We start from the raw sequence: 20,504 nt of genomic DNA, 5'->3' as shown, positions 1-20,504 counted from the left end.
AGGACAGAGTAACAGATTTCTCTAATATATATTATTACAACGTTTACTATTATCATCTACACTATTAATTTATATATTTTTATCAAAAGTTTAGTTCAAGATTATAATAAATGTAGAGGACAATGCTAGTCCATAAGGGGCATGCTCCATGTTCAGTATCTGTCACTCATAGATTGGAAAGATTGGGGCCCACATGCTTTTCTGCCTAGTAATTGCCTAGTCCCTGAAGAAATGATTGGGAATGTGGAAGAATCAAAAATTGATGACATTTTGTTGGAATTCCTCAAATATTTACTAGAAGTAGCTATAGGAAAACGTGACAAAAGAAAAGTTGTGGTGCATAGTGTTTTGTGCTCTCGCTGTGTGAGTCTATTGCTGAAAAATTCCCCTAAACAGAGTGAAATAAATGGAACTTCTGATGCAGTAGAAATGAGATGGAAACAGACTGCTCTGCAGATGTACAGTAAATCAGCTGCCTGAAAGAGGAAGAGTCGGGAGTCTAGACACTAAACACGTGTTTACGTGCCCCGCACAGGTTACAAATGAGGAAGTGCCAATATTTTTAGAAAAAACAACCAGCATTTCTCTGCTTGACATAAAAGCTTCATCGGTTATCATTCAGATATTACCTCTGGGTTGCATTTCCGTCATCATAGGGATTTGCCACTATTATAAATCACTTTCCTCTCTTAAACCTATTTGACAATTATATAAGAATGATTTTATATGACATTTGCAATGTGAATGCTGTAAACTTTGTAGACTAGAGCAGTGATGGGAACCTTTTAGAGACCGAGTGCCCAAACTACAACCAAAAACCCATTTATATGTCGCAAAGTGGCAACATGGCAATTTAAGAAGAAACTTATTGCTTCCTCTTTATTACAGCTTTCCATCGTAATGGCAACCTGAGGACACTGACACAGTAGAAAGAAGATTAAGAAATTTGGGTTATCACTGTAGATACTCTCCACAGTGCTCCACAGGAGCTCTAATGATAATCCAGCTCTGTCAATACCTTTTCGCTCCTCTTGTAGTCTTGCCAGACAAGGATCTGTCGCTTCAAAATAGCTTTGGACATTATTAAGATGCCATGAGTTCTGTCTGACAAAATCTGTGCTGGGGTGATGGCCAAGGTGCTCACAAAATGGGCTATGGGTGTCACCTCTGGCATCCGTGCCATAGGTTCACCACTAGAGATGAGCGAGCACTAAAATGCTCGGGTACTCGTTATTCGAGACGAACTTTTCCCGATGCTCGAGTGCTCGTCTCGAATAACGAGCCCCATTGAAGTCAATGGGAGACTCGAGCATTTTTCAAGGGGACCAAGGCTCTGCACAGGGAAGCTTGGCCAAACACCTGGGAACGTCAGAAAAGGATGGAAACACCACGGAAATGGACAGGAAACAGCAGGGGCAGCATGCATGGATGCCTCTGAGGCTGCTTAATCGCACCATTATGCCAAAACTATGGGCAACAGCATGGCCATGACAGAGTGACAGAATGAAGCTAGATAGCATCTAAAACATCCAATAATTGACCCTGACACTATAGGGGACGGCATGCAGAGGCAGCGGCAGCAGCGGCAGGCTAGAGAGTGGCATGGCAACATACCCTAAATGGACTCAGGCTTCAAACCAATGGGTGGCAGAGAGGAACCAAAGGAGGTGAGCAAGAAGCGCTCAAATAATATCGGTACATGATAAAAGTTTGCCAGTATATTTTGTGGATTACACAGCAGGGTGGCGACAAAGTTAACATGGAAGCCATGAAAACAACCCAAAATTCTGCCTGACACAGCTCGTTTGATAAGGGGACCATGTATGGAGGCAGTGAACTAGTAGTAGTTTAAAGGTGCTGCAGTTAAAACTATGTTAGTTGGATCTTGGGATGGAGCTGGCGCTCCGCTGACAGGCGAGCTTTCGCCAATCCAAGCCCCTGTCTCTAGGCTACTCCCCAAACAGCACTTCTAAGAACCTTTTGTATAAGATCAAGTGTAGTAGCGTTCTTATAAGTTTGGGTTCTGGCGGGTGAGGGGAATGTAAACAGATGCGCAAGAAGCGCTGAAATAATATTGGTAAATGATAATAGTTTGCCAGTATATTTTGTGGATTACACAGCAGGGTGGCGACAAAGTTAACATGGAAGCCATGAAAACAATCCAAAATTCTGCCTGACACAGATCGTTTGATAAGGGGATCATGTATGGAGGCAGCTATATGGACGACTTTTGGAGGCAGCTATGGCGATGACGTGTGGAGGTAGCAATGGAGACAACGTGTGAAGGCAGCTAAAAAGACGACGTGTGGAGGCTGCTATGGAGACAATTTAATTTGGATAGTGCCTGTATGTGGCAGTCCAAAAAAGTTTTCAAACCAGAGGAGCAGGTAGCTGGTCCTCCAGAAAAATTACATAGATTGAGTGCCTGTATGTGGCAGTCCAAAAAAGTTTTCAAACCAGAGGAGCAGGTAGCTGGTCCTCCAAAAAGATTAAATAAATTGAGTGCCTGTATGTGGCAGTCCAAAAAAGTTTTCAAACCAGAGGAGCAGGTAGCTGGTCCTCCAGAAAAATTACATAGATTGAGTGCCTGTATGTGGCACTCCCAAAAATTGTTTAAAACAGAGGACAGGGTAGTTGGCCCTCCAGAAAAATTAAATACATAGAGTACTATAGCTAGAGCCAGTTGGCCCAGGCAAAAAAATAGCCAGTTTCCTCTGCTTTAGTGTACAAAGAGGAGAAGAAGGAGGACAATGAGGAGGAGGAGTGCATACATTATTCAGGTTCAGCTTCTTTCACCTGGTGGAGAATGGAAATGCGGAGAAATCCAGGCTTTATTCATCTTGATAAGCGTCAGCCTGTCAGCGCTGTCAGTCAACAGGCGTGTACGCTTATCGGTGATGATGCCACCAGCTGCACTGAAAACCCGCTCGGACAACACGCTAGCGGCAGGGCAGGCAAGAACCTCCAAGGCGTACAGCGCCAGTTCGTACCACATGTCCAGCTTTGAAACCCAGTAGTTGTAGGGAGCTGTGTGATCATTTAGGACGATGGTATGGTCAGCTACGTACTCCCTCACCATCTTTCTGTAAAGATCAGCCCTACTCTGCCGAGACTGGGGACAAGTGACAGTGTCTTGCTGGGGTGACATAAAACTGGCAAAGGCCTTGTAAAGCGTACCCCTGCCAGTGCTGGACAAGCTGCCTGGTCGCCTACTCTCCCTCGCTACTTGTCCCGCAGAAGTACGCCCTCTGCCACTAGCGCTGTCAGAAGGGAAATACTGTTTCAGCTTGTGCACCAGGGCCTGCTGGTATTCATGCATTCTCACACTCCTTTCCTCTCCAGGGATGAGAGTGGAAATATTTAGCTTGTACCGTGGGTCCAGGAGAGTGAATACCCAGTAATCGGTGCTGGAATAAATTCTTTGAACGCGAGGGTCACGGGATAGGCAGCTTAGCATGAAATCTGCCATATGCGCCAGAGTCCCAACGTGCAAGAATTCACTCCCCTCACTGGCCTGACTGTCCATTTCCTCCTCCTCCAACTCCTCCAACTCCTTTTCTTCTGCCCATACACGCTGAACAGTGAAGGACTGAACAATGGTCCCCTCTTCTGTCTCGCCAACATTCTCCTCCTCTTCCTCCTCATCCTCCTCCACCTCCTCCGATATGCGCTGAGAAACAGACCTAAGGGTGCTTTGGCTATCAACAAGGGAATCTTCTTCCTCCGTCTCTTGTGACGAGCGCAAAGCTTCCGACTTCATGCTGACCAAAGAGTTTTTCAACAGGCCAAGCAGCGGGATGGTGAGGCTGATGATGGCGGCATCACCACTGACCATCTGTGTTGACTCCTCAAAGTTACTCAGCACCTGACAGATATCAGACATCCACGTCCACTCCTCATTGTAGACTTGAGGAAGCTGACTGACCTGACTACCAGTTCTGGTGGAAGTTGACATCTGGCAGTCTACAATCGCTCTGCGCTGCTGGTAAACTCTGGATAACATGGTTAGTGTTGAATTCCACCTCGTGGGCACGTCGCACAACAGTCGGTGAGCGGGCAGTTGGAGGCGGCGCTGCGCTGCCCTGAGAGTGGCAGCATCTGTGCTGAACTTCCTGAAATGCGCACAGATGCGGCGCACCTTCGTGAGCAAATCAGACAGATTGGGGTATGTCTTGAGGAAACGCTGAACTATGAGATTTAACACATGGGCCAGGCATGGCACATGTGTCAGTCTGCCGAGTTGCAGAGCTGCCACCAGGTTACGGCCGTTGTCACACACAAACATGCCTGGCTTCAGGTTCAGCGGTGCCAGCCACAGATCAGTCTGCGCCGTGATGCCCTGTAATAACTCTTGGGCGGTGTGCCTTTTATCGCCTAGGCTCAGCAGTTTGAGCACCGCCTGCTGTCGCTTAGCGATGGCACTGCTGCTGTGCCTAGAGCTACCGACTGATGGCACCATGCCCACGGATGGTAATTCAGAGGAGGAGGTGGAGGAGGGGTGGGAGGAGGAGGAGGCATAGTAGGCCTTTGAGACCTGGACCGAGGTAGGCCCCGCAATCCTCGGCGTCGGCAGTATATGACCAGCCCCAGGGTCAGACTCGGTCCCAGCCTCCACCAAATTAACCCAATGTGCCGTCAGCGATATATAGTGGCCCTGCCCGGCAGCACTCTTCCACGTGTCCGTGGTCAGGTGGACCTTGTCAGAAACGGCGTTGGTCAGGGCACGGAGGATGTTCTCTGACACGTGCTTGTGCAGGGCTGGGACGGCACATCGGGAAAAGTAGTGGCGGCTGGGGACCGAATACCGAGGGGCGGCCGCCGCCATGAGGTTTCGAAAGGCCTCGGTCTCTACCAGCCTATAGGGCAGCATCTCCAGGCTAAGCAACTTGGAGATGTGGACGTTGAGGGCTTGGGCGTGTGGGTGGGTTGCGCTATACCTCCTTTTGCGCTCCAGCGTCTGGGGTATGGAGAGCTGAACGCTGGTGGATGCTGTGGAGGATCGTGGAGGCGAAGATGGGGTTTTCGCACGGGAAGTGTTTGGGCCGGGGTCCTGGGCAGGGGGCTGACTAGCAGATGACACAGGGGAAGGAGCAGTGGTGTGCCCGGCTGGAGGTGAACGGGCTTGGTGCCATTGAGTGGGGTGTTTAGCATTCAGATGCCTGCGCATACTGGTGGTAGTTAAGCTAGTAGTGGAGGAACCCCTGCTGATCCTGGTTTGGCAAAGGTTGCACACCACAGTCCGTCGGTCATCCGGTGTTTCTTTAAAGAACCTCCAGACTTCTGAAAATCTAGCCCTCGCCACGGGAGCTTGACTACGGGCAACATTTGGCGCTGATGCACCAGCTCTGGCCCTGCCTCTCCGTCTGGCCCCACCACTGCCTCTTCCAACCTGTTCTGCTATAGGACTCGCCTCCGTCTCAGAAGCACTGTGTTCACCCGGCCTATCAACCCAGCTTGGGTCTGTCACCTCATCATCCTCCGATCCCTCAGTCTGCTCCCCCCTCGGACTTCCTGCCCTGACAACAACTTCACCACGGTCTGACAACTGTGTCTCCTCATCATCCGACACCTCTTTACACACTTCTTCCACTTCGTGAATAATGTCATCATCACCCACAGACTGCGACCAGTGGAAAACCTGGGCATCGGAAAATATCTCAGCAGCAGCAGGACAAGTGGTTTGTGACTGTGGGAAGGGTCCAGAAAACAGTTCCTCAGAGTATGCCGGTTCAAATGCCAAATTTTGGTGGGAGGGGGCAGACTGGGGGGAAGGAGGCTGAGGTGGAGGAGCTGGAGGAGTGCCGATTTTGGTGACATGGGTGGACTGCGTGGAAGACTGACTGGTGGACAAATGGCTAGAAGCATTGTCCGCAATCCACGACATCACCTCTTCGCACTGTTCTGGCCTCAACAGTGCTCTACCACGAGTCCCAGTAACTTGAGACATGATGAACCTAGGGAGTGTACCCCTGCGGCGTTCCCCTGCTCCCCCATCAGCAGGTGGTGTCTCACCCCGCCCAGGACCACGGCCTCTGACCCCTGCAGTAGTTGGACGCCCACTTCCACGCCCTCGTCCTCTACCCCTAGCCCTCGGGTTAAACATTTTCCAAATTAAAGTGTAAACTTGAAAAAAAAAATTTCGTGTTTATTTTTTTTTAGTTTTTTATTTTTTTTAACAAAACGATGCTATGCTATTGCTATGGCTAGTTTATAACCTACACTGACAGCACACAACTGGATTTTGTGCTTTGCAAGATGAGTTTGAGCTATAAAATGAAATAAAGGTAAAAAAAAAAAATAAAATCAGCAGACTCTGCCTAATTCTAATCAAACCCCTAATAAATTATCCCACTTTGGTGTTTGAGGTGGATATGCGTGTCACTAAGAGCTAAACACAACGGTCGCAGGTCTCCCAGCAAATTCCTCACAGTATGGTACTAGCTGCACTACTAGTGCCAGCAAGCCCAGCCACAAGCAAACAAAAAAAAGGAAAATATAACGCTATTGTAGGCCTAAGTAAGCCGTTGGGGTTCTCCTATGGCTATTTTGTAGCCTACAATGAGAGCACACTGCTTTGCAAGAGTAGTTTGAGCTATAAAATGAAATACAGCAAAAAAAAAAAAAATCAGCAGACTCTGCCTAATTCTACTCAAACCCCTAATAAATTGTCCCACTTTGGTGTTTGAGGTGGATATGTGTGTCACTAAGAGCTAAACACAACAGTAGCAAGTCCCCCTGCAAATTCCTCATAATATGGTACTAGCTGCACTACTAGTGCCAGCAAGCCCAGCCACAAGCAAATAAAAAAAAAAAAGTATAACGTTATTGTAGCCCTAAGAAGGGCTGTTGGGTTCTTGTAGAATCACTCCTGCCTAACACTATTCTAATAGAACACCCTAACGCTTTCCCTGACCAGCAGCAGCTCTCTCCCTAGCGGCATCCAGACACAGAATGATCCGAGCAGCGCAGGCAGGGGCTAGTCTATTCCAGGGTCACCTGATCTGGCCAGCCAACCACTGCTATCGACGTGTAAGGGTACCACGTCATGCTGGGTGGAGTGCAGAGTCTCTTGGCTTGTGATTGGCTCTGTTTCTGGCCGCCAAAAAGCAAAACGGCGGGAGCTGCCATTTTCTCGAGCGGGCAAAGTATTCGTCCGAGTAACGAGCAGTTTCGAGTACGCTAATGCTCGAACGAGCATCAAGCTCGGACGAGTATGTTCGCTCATCTCTATTCACCACCACTTTCTAAGGGTATAGCGTAAAGCAATATCCCCATTCTTCACCTCTAACCTCATAAAAAAGGGATAATGTTTTCCAGTTAAAGAGCTTCTTCATTTTTTTATTTTCACACATTATTAGAATAATATCAGACCTGTAAAAGTCTGACACTTGGGGTCCACCATGATCAGATTATTTTATTTTTAACAGCAGAACTTGAGAGCTTTCAGTTCCCTGCTCAACTGGTTCATGCTATATTTCCCTTCTTGGCAAGACAGAGTGGGGGAGATTTACTATAGCTTCAACAGAAAGGCATGTAAAAAGCCCCATCTGTGCCTGTTTGGGAGATTTTCTGCCTACGCACCACTTTGGGCTGGGTTGTGAAAGTCTTAGTTTGAGATAATTACTATAGTTTATATCGAAACTGAGATCCCTGCCAAGTCCAACTTGGTCTAAAAATGTCTGGTCAAGATCTAGTACTAGACTGAGGCCTCTAATCTGGCATGCCATTCACCAGTAGTACACCAAAATTTGCAACTGTTGTCAAATATTTTATAACAGAAATATGGGTTAAATTTGTGGTAAATTCCCCCATTATATTTAAAAGTAAAATATCAAGTCAATCAGTATTGCAATTTACGTTGATCAACCCAACAGGTGTCGATCTTCACTAGCCAATAGACAAGGACACTGAACAAAGAACCTCCCTCTATCAACAGCATCATTGAAAGTCTTTGGAATAACTTAGAATAATTATCTTATAATAATTTCCATATAATTATGTCCACCCGTGTGTTGTCTCCTTTGATATTTGCCACTTTAGGTGGCACAAGATGATCAACTTTAAAAATGTATTGTCTTTACAGAATTTCCTTTCAGAGCTTTGTCCTCTTGTGATCCTTTCTCTAAGTACAGATGAACCTTGAGTAAAGGAAGGACTCTTGTTTTATGGGAGAATGTGTATGTTATCATAGCATTCCAGTAATCCATTTTACGGTAGTCACATGAAGATTTTTTAAGAAGTCACTTACCTCATTACCGGTCAGATAATACATGCGCGCTTCTTGCATTAGATCAAATACATCAGGACACTCTCTAATCAGTTTGTTGGCTTCTACAGTACCCACCAAATACCAGGGGTCCAATAAGGGTAATCGTACACATTCTAATATTTTTGGAAGAAGCAAAAGTCTCTCGGGTTGTTTATACTGCACCCATTTTATTACAGTCTCAAAGACTTGTGCTTCCTCTGTAACATATAGCTCATCACTTCTCAGAATTTGATATAGAACATCAGATGTCAACTCAAGGAACTCCTCATGGTTTACAACCTGAGAAAAGTTTTGGATGATATAGTTCTGGACCTGCAACTTCAGTAAGTCCAAACAATGGGCATCTGCAAGTCTTAAAATCCCAACACAGTTTTCAGGGTGAAGAGCTTCTGTAAGGAAACTGGAACATGCATCCACCATTCGAAGGAACTGAAAGAAAAACAGGAAGTTGTGAAACTTTGGCTTCTTTTACATCTGTGCATGTGGAGACATAGTATAGCAGGATGTGGTGAATACTATGTGAGATCGGACAAAATACAGACAGTTTCCGAGATAAGATGCTATGGAAAAAGTCTCTGTAGCGTGTGAGTGATAATATAGACAAGATACAAGTAGAGAGTCCTCAGTGGTTGACACTCAGAGTTATATGATGTAATGATACCTAAAGGTATTAGATATATCTTTTATCAGAAAGATTACAAGCTAGTTGATGAATTCTAGCAGCGTCTAGCTGATTTGTGAATGCAGCTCTGGACTGCAATGAAGACTGCAGAACACCTCTGCAACTCAAAAAATCTCAACCAATAGTAAAGAAGTGTAGTCTTTTTGGGATTGTTGTCTATATAGCATTGTCATCTATAACCTGCATATCATTCCCAACCCCACAGGTGGAGCTAATGTCCATGATCAGGCCCCTATAAAGTCTCCAGGACACCCAACAAGGACCCTTACTCGATTAAAATAATACATTCCAAATTTGAATATTTTGTACCTGTGTCTGATTCCTGGGAAAAATGTGAAGCCCAACATCCAAACTGCTCCATTAACCAAAGACCACAGGTCCACCGCCTTCTTCTATACTGGACCAAACCACTAACAGGTCATATCCAAGTAGAGTCTCAGTAGGGGTGGCGGAAAGTAATGTGTATAGGATACTAAACCTACACAGTTGAGCAAAGTTATTGATTGCAGTAAGATATAAAATGCCTGCTTTTATTGAGGCTAGTTAATATGGACTGACTATAAAAACATCAGCCAGACCGGAGAAGTATAGGTTAGGTGATAAGCTAACTCATGCGGCCCACTGGTTTGTTTGGCTGACAGTTAATTCTTTCAGCTCCCCAATACAAATGCACAATAAATGGAAATGTATTTGCATATTTCCCAGAATCCCCTAGTGGGGCATCAATGGCTATAAGTCTCCACATGCCTATAAGGCGGCTTTAATTGGCAAATTTTCTATAAGGAGATTTCTTAATTCCTGATAGATGATGATGCAGATTTTTATTTTACAAGTAGAGGGAAATAAGCCAATGTCTATTGAAAGGTATTTTGAAAGCAAACTTTCCAATCTTTCTCTCTCCAAAATAAATCTACCATTTAATAAAATTGAGAGGCCCCATCTCCTTAGACAATGCTATGTCCATGTATTACATATTGATTTAACTTGGTGTTGAGCCTATAACTACAAGGAAACTGTGATAGAAGAACAGGAATTGCCATTTCAACATGTTTTGGCCTAATGGTCTAATCGTTATACGGCACTTTTTATTTTGACACCCTAGCAGGATGGGGCTTGTAGAGATGTATAAGTGGATTTATCTATGTGAGCTGCTTTTCTTGAGCTTAGCCACACTGCCATAATCTCCAAGCAATACAGATAAGGAAGTAGTACAGGGGTCCAGAGTTATGCAAACACTGTCTAAACACACACAGATAGCAGGCTGAAGTGGACAGCTAAGGGAAGTGGCACAGGAAAAAGACTAAAATTGCAAAATAATTTATGGGGGTACAGTTATCATATGCCAGGGCTTGTGCTCTGGCATATCTGGAACACACCGCCCCACCAGAGCCTCCTGAAGTATTTGGTAGGGTGGCTGCACCCATGTACAATACTATGCCAGGCCTGGGGGAGAATTATACTGCAGCCTGTGAAAGCTGCATCTAGTTGCCAGGCACTCACCAGGAACGCCCCATGCCGATCCAGTCCGCCATGGGCCGTGCACCCCTTCAGGCCCCTCCATGACCACTGCCAGCTGTGTTTGTTAGCACTGCACCCTGCCGGATACATTAAGAGGCTTTAGCCTCTTGATGTATCGCACGAGTACAGGCGTATGATGAATATGCCCCATGGTGTCTATCAGAGGGATTGTGTCAAATTCATGCAATTGTCTGTTGATAGTGTCAAAATCATGCAATTGATTTTAGAATTTTGTAGAAAACTTAATGGGACACTTCTTAAATACATGCGAAAGCAGTTTGCACTGGAAAGAACATGCAAAGTCCGACAGAAAACTGGCGCAGGGGCTTTAGTAAATCTGGGCAAACATGCAACAATGATGCAGGAGAATTATTCAAATGAGTTGGCTTCTATGAGGCTTGGCTTCTATGAGGGGGCACTGTGACTTTATTCGCTCCTCTGGGGACATTATTGGTTACTGTGGAGACACGAGTAGTGTATTTAGTACTGTGGGGAGACTAGTAGTATATTACTATGAATAAGACTGGAGATTCTCTTGGCATGATTAAATCAGAGTCTTCTGTAGGGTATATGTCTTCATTTGTTTTTATTAAAAAAATGGGAAGATCTTCTTCTAGTAATTGTTACACACAGCCGACACCGCATAGATCTAACTTGCAGCTTCCTTGACACCAGTAAGAAATCTGAAGTTCTATTGTGCAACGCGGAAAGTAGAAATTTTGCAATATTTTAGTTTTTCTTACAGATCCAGTTCTTAGAATTGTAAGCTCTTGGACACTACATGACCTGTTACTTCACAGGGTTTATGCATAAGGGTATCTACTGTAGTGTGGACCTGCTTGATTGTTTATGAGGCTACAGGAACAACATCCAGACTTGTACAGTAGCTTCTATTTGTGACCACCATGAATACATGGACTATATCAGTGATGGCGAACCTATGGCACGGGTGCCAGAGGTGGCACTCAGAGCCCTCTCAGTGGGCACACAGACTGTTGCTCATGGCAGAGTTTGCCAGACAGGGATCCTCCTGCAGTTTCAGGACTTGCTATGCTTAGCATTATTTTAATGTGGTCTACCTGAGACTACAAGAAGGGAGAGGAAGTGTGGACAGGGTCGGACTATCATTGGAGCTCCTTCTGTGCGAAACCTGAACCTTCCTGTTTAGGAGGCTGTTAAGGGATGCTTCAATGGCAATCCAAATTTACTCTCTTTTTGACAAAGATATTGGTGCCCATTGAAAGCTGTGGTACAGCACAGAGCAAGAAGATTGCAATAAGTTACTTCTTGAATTGCTGTGTTGGCACTTTGAAAAAAGTATGCAGGTTTTTTGTTGCAGTTTGGGCACTAGACTATATAATAAGGACATATTTACAGTCCTATAAAAATTTAGTGTAGGTCCATTATTTACACTTACATGGTGCATTGAGTAACAATTACGAACCCCTTTCTCCTTCTAAATCAGACCACCAGCATGTGGCTGTCAGGGCGGTCACGTAGCCAATAGGAGGTCAATGTTATCATGTGATTACCTGGAAGAGACTGGCAGCCTCTAATATTTTCTGCACATTTTGCTTGGTGATCACTACTTTGCTAGTGTAAGTGTAATCCAAGATAGTCTGCATGGTTTCTGCTTCCACCCCCTGGATTATAATCTTCTCTTCATATTTTTCCTTGAGATCATTACAGAACATTGCCCTAAGGAATAAAGAAAATATGTCATGAAAAGTCCAATAAATGCAATATGAAAAAAGTTAAAATTCCTCCTTCTTCATGTGTAATCTAGTAGCAGCAGGAAACATCCACCAAAGCCCCTCAGGCTCATTAGCATAATATTGATTTTAGAAGGAAGGAGGCCATGGATAACAAATAGAAGAAGATTACCACAGTCACGGTGCCTGGATCTATGAGTAAGTGCCCCAGGTTTATCATGCTTCATTTTGATGGTAGATTTCCATTAAATTCCACAAAGGTCGGCAACACACATTCTTCAGCAATTCAGATTATAGCACAACCTGATCCATAAATAGTTGGTTTGTGCACCAGATTAATGTAGTGTGTTACCTGTAGCAGGGAATGGAGTTCATCCTTAGGCTGCATTCCCACAGTCAGTTTTTCCCATGCAGTTTCTGAAGCCAAAAGCAGGTGTGGATCATAATGGGATGCTACTGCTCCTCTTTTTTCACTCCACTCCTGGTTTCCACATAAAAAAACTGCATCTGAAAAACTGAACATGGGAACGCAGCCTTAACTTTCCACATGAAAAATCTGCTATGAATTCTAAATATTTTAGAAAATTTAAGAGGCTGCCTTTGAGAAAATACAGGCAGTCCCCTACTTAAGAACACCTGACTTACAGACGACCCCTAGTTACAAACGGACCTCTGGATGTTGTTAATTTTTTGTTCTTTAGCCCTAGGCTACAATAAACAGCTGTAACAGTTATCAGAGGTGTCTGTAATGAAGCTTTAGTGTTAATCCTGGTTCTTATGACAACACAACATTTTTAAAATCCAATTGTCACAGAGACCAAAAAAATTTGTCTGGAGTTACAATTATAAAATATACAGTTCCGACTTACATACAAATTCAACTTAAGAACAAACCTATGGAACCGATCTTGTATGTAACCCGGGGACTACCTGTATATAATCAAATGGGTTCTACTAACATACAAGGGAACCCTGTAATACATGTTGGGGTGAAGGAATGAAACCCAATCTTTTTAAGAGTGGTACCATACTCCAACATACCGCTTACAGGCCTAGTTTATCATCTTAAAAAGCCCTGTCATGGTTATTTTATATAAAGCCCCTATGGATTCAGTATGTTGGCCCCCCCAGCAGCTTTGAGCCCCAGCACTTGCCCAGGTATGCCTAGTGCTTGCGCCGGCCCTGGGTATACTGGATCCCTTTATGGTAGTTGACTTTTTTGGTCACTCCCAGATAAGAGAAGCAATGGGTCTCTAATGGCATACAGGACCCCCAGTGTCCAATGTTCAAATAGGTGTTGTTTTTTTCATTTTATAAAAGTTATACCTGATCAAAATAATGTTACATATAGGGGGACATTTACTAAGGTCCTTGCGCCACTTTTCTGTTGGACTTTGCACAGTCTTTTAGGTGGAAACTGCTTGCACATGTATTTAAGAAGTGTCTGTACCACATTTGTGTGGCACGTGCCTCTGTTGTGGTGCGGCTTCACTAGTCATCACGCGACACAAATTAGGGGGCATTCCGGTGCTCAGTCGGACCGTGTGCCAGATTGAACATGCAAAGTCCGACAGAAGTGTGTCCCAAGCCTTATGTTAAAGGTGCTAAAAAAGAGTGTTACAGATTCATGAAGAACGGGCGCCGGAAATCCTGAATCTTGCGCCCCTGCACTATACTCAAGCATACTGCATATAGTACAGACTGCACTGTTCTTAGTAAATGTGCCCCAATGTATACACTTAGGTGGATACCAGTCATGTGCATAAAGTTTGTCAGGGGTCCTTGTCCCATGCATGGAAAGCATACACTAGATGATAGACTAGTGCAGAAATGTTGATCCTCATGTGAGATAACCCACCACTAACAGCTCAGCACCTCAATTTGGTCTATGGTCATCACTATGTTATCTCAAGAGAACAATACATGGAGACCAGGCTCACTTATACTGATGACGGTTCAGCCTTTGTATACCCAAATCATATCACTTGTCTCATCGTGCAGCGCTGCAGATCTGCCAAGGACTCCTATTACTTATCTTTCCATATAAAACTATTGGCAGCTGCAGATGGGAAAATACTTTGTGAATAGCAAGTAAAAGCAGTCATTGATTTCTAAATGACCTAATCCTGTAATTACTTTCTGCTGTTTATTTCTTGTGGGTATAATATTAACTTTAACCTAGAGATAATAGACAAATACGGATTAGGATTAGGCTGACAAGTGAGTGAGTGTTACTAGGTGTATATTTATCTTCTAAAAAGAGCCTCCACGTTTCTGCAAATAATGTGGACAGTCCTGAAAAATTGTTATAACTCTGACTGGAGCTCCCAATGTTTCCAACACATTTGCCTTCCAATATTTCTTCAAAAATTCTTCAGTTGTGTTCTACCAATGGAAAAATCTTTTCAACAAGATGTAGGTCATCATTCAGAACATCCTTACGGTGCGGTTTTATCCTTCTTTAAATCCACCCAGCAATGTGGTATAAGACTAGAAGAAAATATAAGCACCAAATAGCTTAGTATGTTCCTAAAATCTTGATTTTTTTTTATCAGCCCCGGAAGAAGCTGATAACGGCGAAACCCAGGGTCGGGCGAGCGTGTGGAGCTGGCGTCCCATCTGTAAACTGTTTTATGCACATTTTTAATATGCTCTTGTGAGTTTAACTTTTAAGAATAAAGATCAAAATTTTAGGAATATACTACGCTATTTGGTGCTTATATTTTCTTCTAGTCTTATACCACATTGCTGGGTGGATTTAAAGAAGAATAAAACCGAACCGTAAGGATGTTCTGAATGGTGAGCTACATCTTGTTGAAAAGATTTTTCCATTGGTAGAACACAACTGAAGAATTTTTGAAGAAATATTGGAAGGCAAATGTGTTGGAAACATTGGGAGCTCCGGTCAGAGTTATAACTCTTTTTCTTTTGTTGTTTAATGTGGGACTTGTTGGACCGGTCCCAGACCGTGGTGTAGCTGGGATGTATCACAGGGCCGATGCTGGATGATAAAATCGCTGCATCTTTTAGTTCTTTTATATTATCTTTTAGTTGATTTACTTGCAAAAGAATTTTTGCAGAAAGGGGGACCTTGTTCTACTTTCTGAAAAGCCTGCCCCTTTTCCAAGCAGGTCAAAAATTGTCCTCTTGCCCACGAGTGAGTTTGATATGTCAAACTCGCGTCATACTTGCATTGTGAGCTCGTTGGAACATCTGGTCCAACACTCAGAAACTGGAAAGGACATGCTGAGCATCGGGCCTGGACGTTCCACTAAGTTTACGATGCAAGTTTGATGCTAAAACACCTATATGTTCTGCATAGTACAAAACTAAAGCCGGAGGCAGATGTGGCAAACTCAGTGCAGCTAAGCCAATACATTATCCCCGGTGGCTAAGCCCCAAGGATTTACAGTCAGTCACATCCCCGTGAATTGTTATGGGCTCCTACACACAGGAGCCAAGTGCCACTAAAAAGGCCAGAACAGGTCCTATTGTTGGCCTTGTTTGTGGCTCTGCCCTTTTATAGATGTCTATGTCATTGTGAAAGGTACAGATGCCACACAGGTGCCATCCGTGTGCCGTCCACATTTGTGGATCATTTGCTAGGTTACATAATCATGTGACACTCCAAGGGGCTGGGATAATCTACATTGTTCAACCTTCCTGTTTTTTTGCAGATCCGCAATAGATGGATGACATACAGGTAATCGGTAATACACGGACCGATTTTGTGAACATGTGGCTGAAACTTTAAAAAATGCTGAAAATATACTGTGACTGCAGAAAGGGAAAAGAGATCTGTGGTTTAGGGGTAGAGGGAAAAAAAGTTTGAGGGCAGGCAGTGGAGCCGGAGTTCTGGTGCACATACTGTAGGTTAGTGAATCTGTATCTATAAATTCATCATTAAAATGTATTCATGAAAATTACCATAAGTAGATCTAAAAAGTAATTGTATTAATATAAACTAATATATCGATTGTACATAAAGACATATACAGTATAAATCCAAAACAGAAAAAAAAGAGATGCAAACTTTGAAAAGGGTCTCATCCATCTGTTTTTTTCTGTGCTATTTTTTGTTAAAAAAAAAAAAAAACTTAAAGTAATGGAGACAATCTGAAGACAAGAAAGATCTTATTCTATTACTCTTTTCCTCCAATGGACCAGAACCAAGGAAAAAGAAACAGTGATGTGAACATGGCCAAATAAATATATTTGTTTTTTAACAATGTGAAAATTCTACATACCTTTTAAGCATAAAATGAAATTATCATGACTTTATGGGAATGCAAGGTGCATAGATATTATTTATGGCAAAGTTGGGAAATGGCCATTGTCGATAAGTAGAGTCAGCATGAAAAGCAAACTGCATTTATTGTCTCAGGCTCTGTTCACATTCTGTCGTGGTATCTGGCATTCTACAACCCCAATGGAAACTGGATTGAACCATACAGGCCAATGTTTTCCATTGGAATACATAGGAACCTGTTAAAAACTGGTCGGTCATGGTTATGAGTCGCAACTAAGTGACTAAAGAATAATCAATTGAATATAAATTATATAAAAAAACAAAACTGAACGCTGTGATATTGTAATGTAATCTCATCATTATCTCTTACCTAAAGTAATTGCTGGCGGCGGCGAGTACAACACGGTGACATGGGAACCGTCTATCACCAATACATAACACAACATCCGTCAACGACTTCTCTAACCGTAGGTTTTCTAGCCCAATCTGAAGAGACAGCGTAAAACCAGTGTCGTCAAATCTCCGGACATCTCCAGTGGATTTTTCTATGAGTTCCCCCAATTCTTTGGGACATTCTCTATTGAGGGGAACGATAAAGTCATCTGTGCTGTTTTCCACTGATTCTCCCATAGTTGTGATCTGTAGGTAACTCTGAGTGTCTACTTGTGTGCTGCTCAGGCAATTAGGTCACACTTACTAAGTGAAGCGGATTTCCTGCCCATGACTCTAAAACTTATCTAAAACTGTCACACGCAAAACAGGAAATCTTAAACTTTCTCAGTTGACAGTCAAAATAGATTAATCTTATTGGTTAATGCAGCTTGTGGTGGAGTACAAAGCACAGCGTGGCCATATAACATGTATAGGAAATAATACAGACAGCCATTGTCAGGAAGAATAGAGAAGAATTTAGCAATTTATTTATTGAAGTATCTGAAGTGTAGAGTTGTGTAAGTAGTACAGTTCTCGTAACAAAGTGTTTTAACCACAAGAGCCCTCGTAAAAGTATGTGCCAGCCATGGGTTCCCATTAAACAAGTCAGCCTCTGGGGCCCCCATGATAGTGTGTTCTAGCAATGAGCCACAGGTGCCAGTGTAACACTATGGGGCACATTTACTAAGGGTCCGAATCGCTCTTTTTTGATGGTTTTCCCGAAAATTACCGGTTTGCGCCAAATTGCCCCGGTTTTTGGCGCACGCGATTGGATTGTGGCGTATCGGCACCGGCATGCGTTGGAAATCGGGGGGCATGTTTTGTCACTGTTGGGTTTTACTGGTCTTTATGTGACATTTCAGTGAACACGACATAACTAATTTGTCGTTGAAATCACTTGTTACTGCGCCTCCAATGTCGCAAAAAAAAAACATTGATAGGTTGTTTAGCGACTGATTTAAAGCATCTTTCTCCTGAATGTTTTTCTGCAACTTTTTAATGACAAAACCTTAATTTGCGATCGGGATATGCAACTTTTTAGGCACAAAATATCACAAATTTCCCATGTCAAAGTCAGGGTGTACCATAAATTGGATGCAAAAGCTGAGCCAGCCAAGCCAGAAAAAATCCCTTAAGAAGTCGAAAATAGTGATAATTGATAAGAATGATTTGTAAAGAGCTCCAAAATATGATGGCGCCATATAAATAAAGATTATTATTATAAGAATTTCCTGGTTTGTGACTGTTAAACAACTGTTATATTACTCCCCCTGCTGGACAGGAAGAGGAATGATTGAGCTATGACTACATTGGCAAAGAGAAGTTGTTTTTTTATGGTAGTAAATTCACCCACTTATATCTTTTATTCTTATAGGCTGTCCCTTATTTCATATTAAATCATAGCTCAACTAATCACAACGAATATGTTTGTGTGGCTTCACTGTTCAATATTGCAGAAAAAGTATTTATTATTTTTAATCGGATTAGTAAAGACTAGTCTTTAGCAGCAGAAGCAAGTGTCTCAGGGTGATGGCCCTTACAATGAGAAACCTAGGGGGTATAGATTGTAACTTGTCCTGCTGTAAACATACTCCAAAACATAGATTTATATATTACTATAGAGGAAGGGGAGGTTGAAACACTTACCTCAATCTGAGGTCAGCTTGTCACATACAATTAACATGATTTGACTTTTGTGCCTTTAGCATTATGTTCTGCTATAGGCTTTAATTCTGCCTTTCTTGATATGACCCATTAACTCTACTGAGGTTTCCAGGGGCAGCACAAACTAATGCTTCCCTGAGGAGCTCCAAAGATTGAATAAGTAATTGAAACTGTCATGGCTGCCAGCAGAGCCAGGCCCTTTATGATGTCATGGTCCCAGGTACCAAGGAGCTTTATTGTGACAAATACTGTTTTCCGTTTTACTCAAATTAGCTTCATATTGTTCACTAGAGCAGCCATTTTGAATTTCAACTGCCAAGTTGATTTCTCTGAAAAACAGATGGAAGTTGCAAGTCCCAAAGAGGACAAATTCCAACCAAGTAAAAAAATAAAGCACAAGCCAGTGGTGTAGACATCTCTCCTAATGTGTTTTAATGTTTATTAATCTGGTTACATTGATATCGTAACTACTTTGATATCAATGCAGCAGATGTTGTTTAAAACTTGTGGAAGTGTTTTACATTTTTATACACTTCATGAAGGATGTATTACTTCCAGGTAGATAATTCCCATAGATGTGGAGCTGTAATTCCAATGAAAATGTTCAATATTGAAATGCATAAATAAAGACCAGTGTTTAGCAGCAAAATCAGTGTCTGAGGTTGATGGTACTTACATTTAGAAACCTTTGGTGTCTAGATGGGGACTTGTCCTGCTGTAAACATGTTCCAAAAACATATATTTACATATCCCTATAGGGGATGGGGAGGTTGACTGATAGTCATCTTGTCACATGCAATTAGCATTATCCGACATCCAAGGGTTCATGGAAATCTTTTAGCATTATGTTCTGAGTTCTCTTCTGCTATAGGCTTTAAATCTCTGTTAGACCACCTTACTTCACATGATTCATTACCCCTCCTGAGGTTTCTATGAACCCTTAGATGTCAGGGGTATCACAAACCTCCTCCTGATACCTCCATGATACCTCCAAAGATTTAATAAGCAATTAAAACTGTCATGGCTGCCAGCAGAGCCAGGCCCTTTATGATGTCATGGACCCAGCTGCCAAGGAGCTTTATTGTGACACGTGCAGTGTTCTATTTGATGCAAATTCTCCTCATGTTTTTCTCTTGGGGCAGCCATTTTGAATTTGAACTTCAATGTCTCTCTGACAAACAGACCGCACTTGCAAGCCCCAAAGAGGACAACTGCCAACTAAGTAAAAAATAAAGCAGAAGCCTATATAACCTATATAAATTTGGTATCACCTCGATCGCACCAAACCAAAGAATAAAGCTGAGGTGTTATTTGGAGCGCACAGTCAAAGTCGTAAAAACTGAGCCCACAATAACATTACGGGAAAGTAAAATTTGTTACGCACAAAATAAGGCCACACACAGGTCTGTACACGTAAAAATGAAAAATTTATGGATTTTTGAAGGTGGAGAGCGAGAAATGAGCGAAAAAACCCTGCATCCTTAAGGAGTTAATTAGACTAGTAAAGATTAGTGTTTAGCAGCATAAGCAAGTGTCTCAAGTTGATGGCACTTATATTGAGAAACCTTGGGGTTCTGGATTGTGACTTGTCCTGCTGTTAACAAGCTCCAAGAACATATATTTATATATTACTATAGGGAATGGGCCAGTGGAAACACTTACCTCAATCTGATCTTGTTGCATGTAATTAACATTATGTGACCTTTGTGCTTTTAGGACTGTATTCTGCTATAGGCTTTAATCTGCCTCTTACTTCTTTTTTTGATATGACCCATTACCTCTCTCAGGATTTCCATGAACCCTCAGATGTCAGGGGTCAAACAAACCATCTCCTAATCCTTCCCTGAGGAGCTCCAAAGCTTGAATAAGTAAATGAAACTGTCATGGCTATCAGCAGAGCCAGGTCCTTTATGATGTCATGGTGCCAGCTGCCAAGGAGCTTTATTGTGACACATGATGTCTTCTGTTTTATGCCAA

General features: G+C 42.9%; 1 protein-coding gene across 11 annotated transcripts in view; it reads right to left on the bottom strand.

Annotated features, from left to right (window-relative positions):
- KLHL6 (kelch like family member 6) overlaps nucleotides 1–20,504 on the bottom strand; it is a 36,456-nt gene that overhangs the window by 8,925 nt on the left and 7,027 nt on the right. For 2 of the 11 annotated variants that reach the window (XM_072143296.1, XM_072143291.1), the window contains exons 2-4: nucleotides 16,801–16,916; nucleotides 12,002–12,167; nucleotides 8,249–8,698 (exon numbers count right to left, since the gene is read on the bottom strand). In XM_072143296.1, the coding sequence (XP_071999397.1) occupies nucleotides 8,249–8,698; nucleotides 12,002–12,163 (612 nt within the window). In that variant the 5' untranslated portion in view covers nucleotides 12,164–12,167; nucleotides 16,801–16,916. Of the gene's footprint in view, nucleotides 1–8,248; nucleotides 8,699–12,001; nucleotides 12,168–16,800; nucleotides 17,287–18,509; nucleotides 18,857–19,421; nucleotides 19,513–20,189; nucleotides 20,427–20,504 lie in introns of those variants that run through there. The other 9 variants (XM_072143294.1, XM_072143289.1, XM_072143290.1 and 6 more) reach the window with 9 other exon arrangements.

This window comes from Engystomops pustulosus, chromosome 3, assembly GCF_040894005.1.
Source record: "Engystomops pustulosus chromosome 3, aEngPut4.maternal, whole genome shotgun sequence".
In the NCBI taxonomy this organism is placed as follows: domain Eukaryota; kingdom Metazoa; phylum Chordata; class Amphibia; order Anura; family Leptodactylidae; genus Engystomops; species Engystomops pustulosus.
The sequence above is the reverse complement of the archived record's forward strand: the minus strand, read 5'-3'. Positions and strand labels throughout refer to the sequence as shown.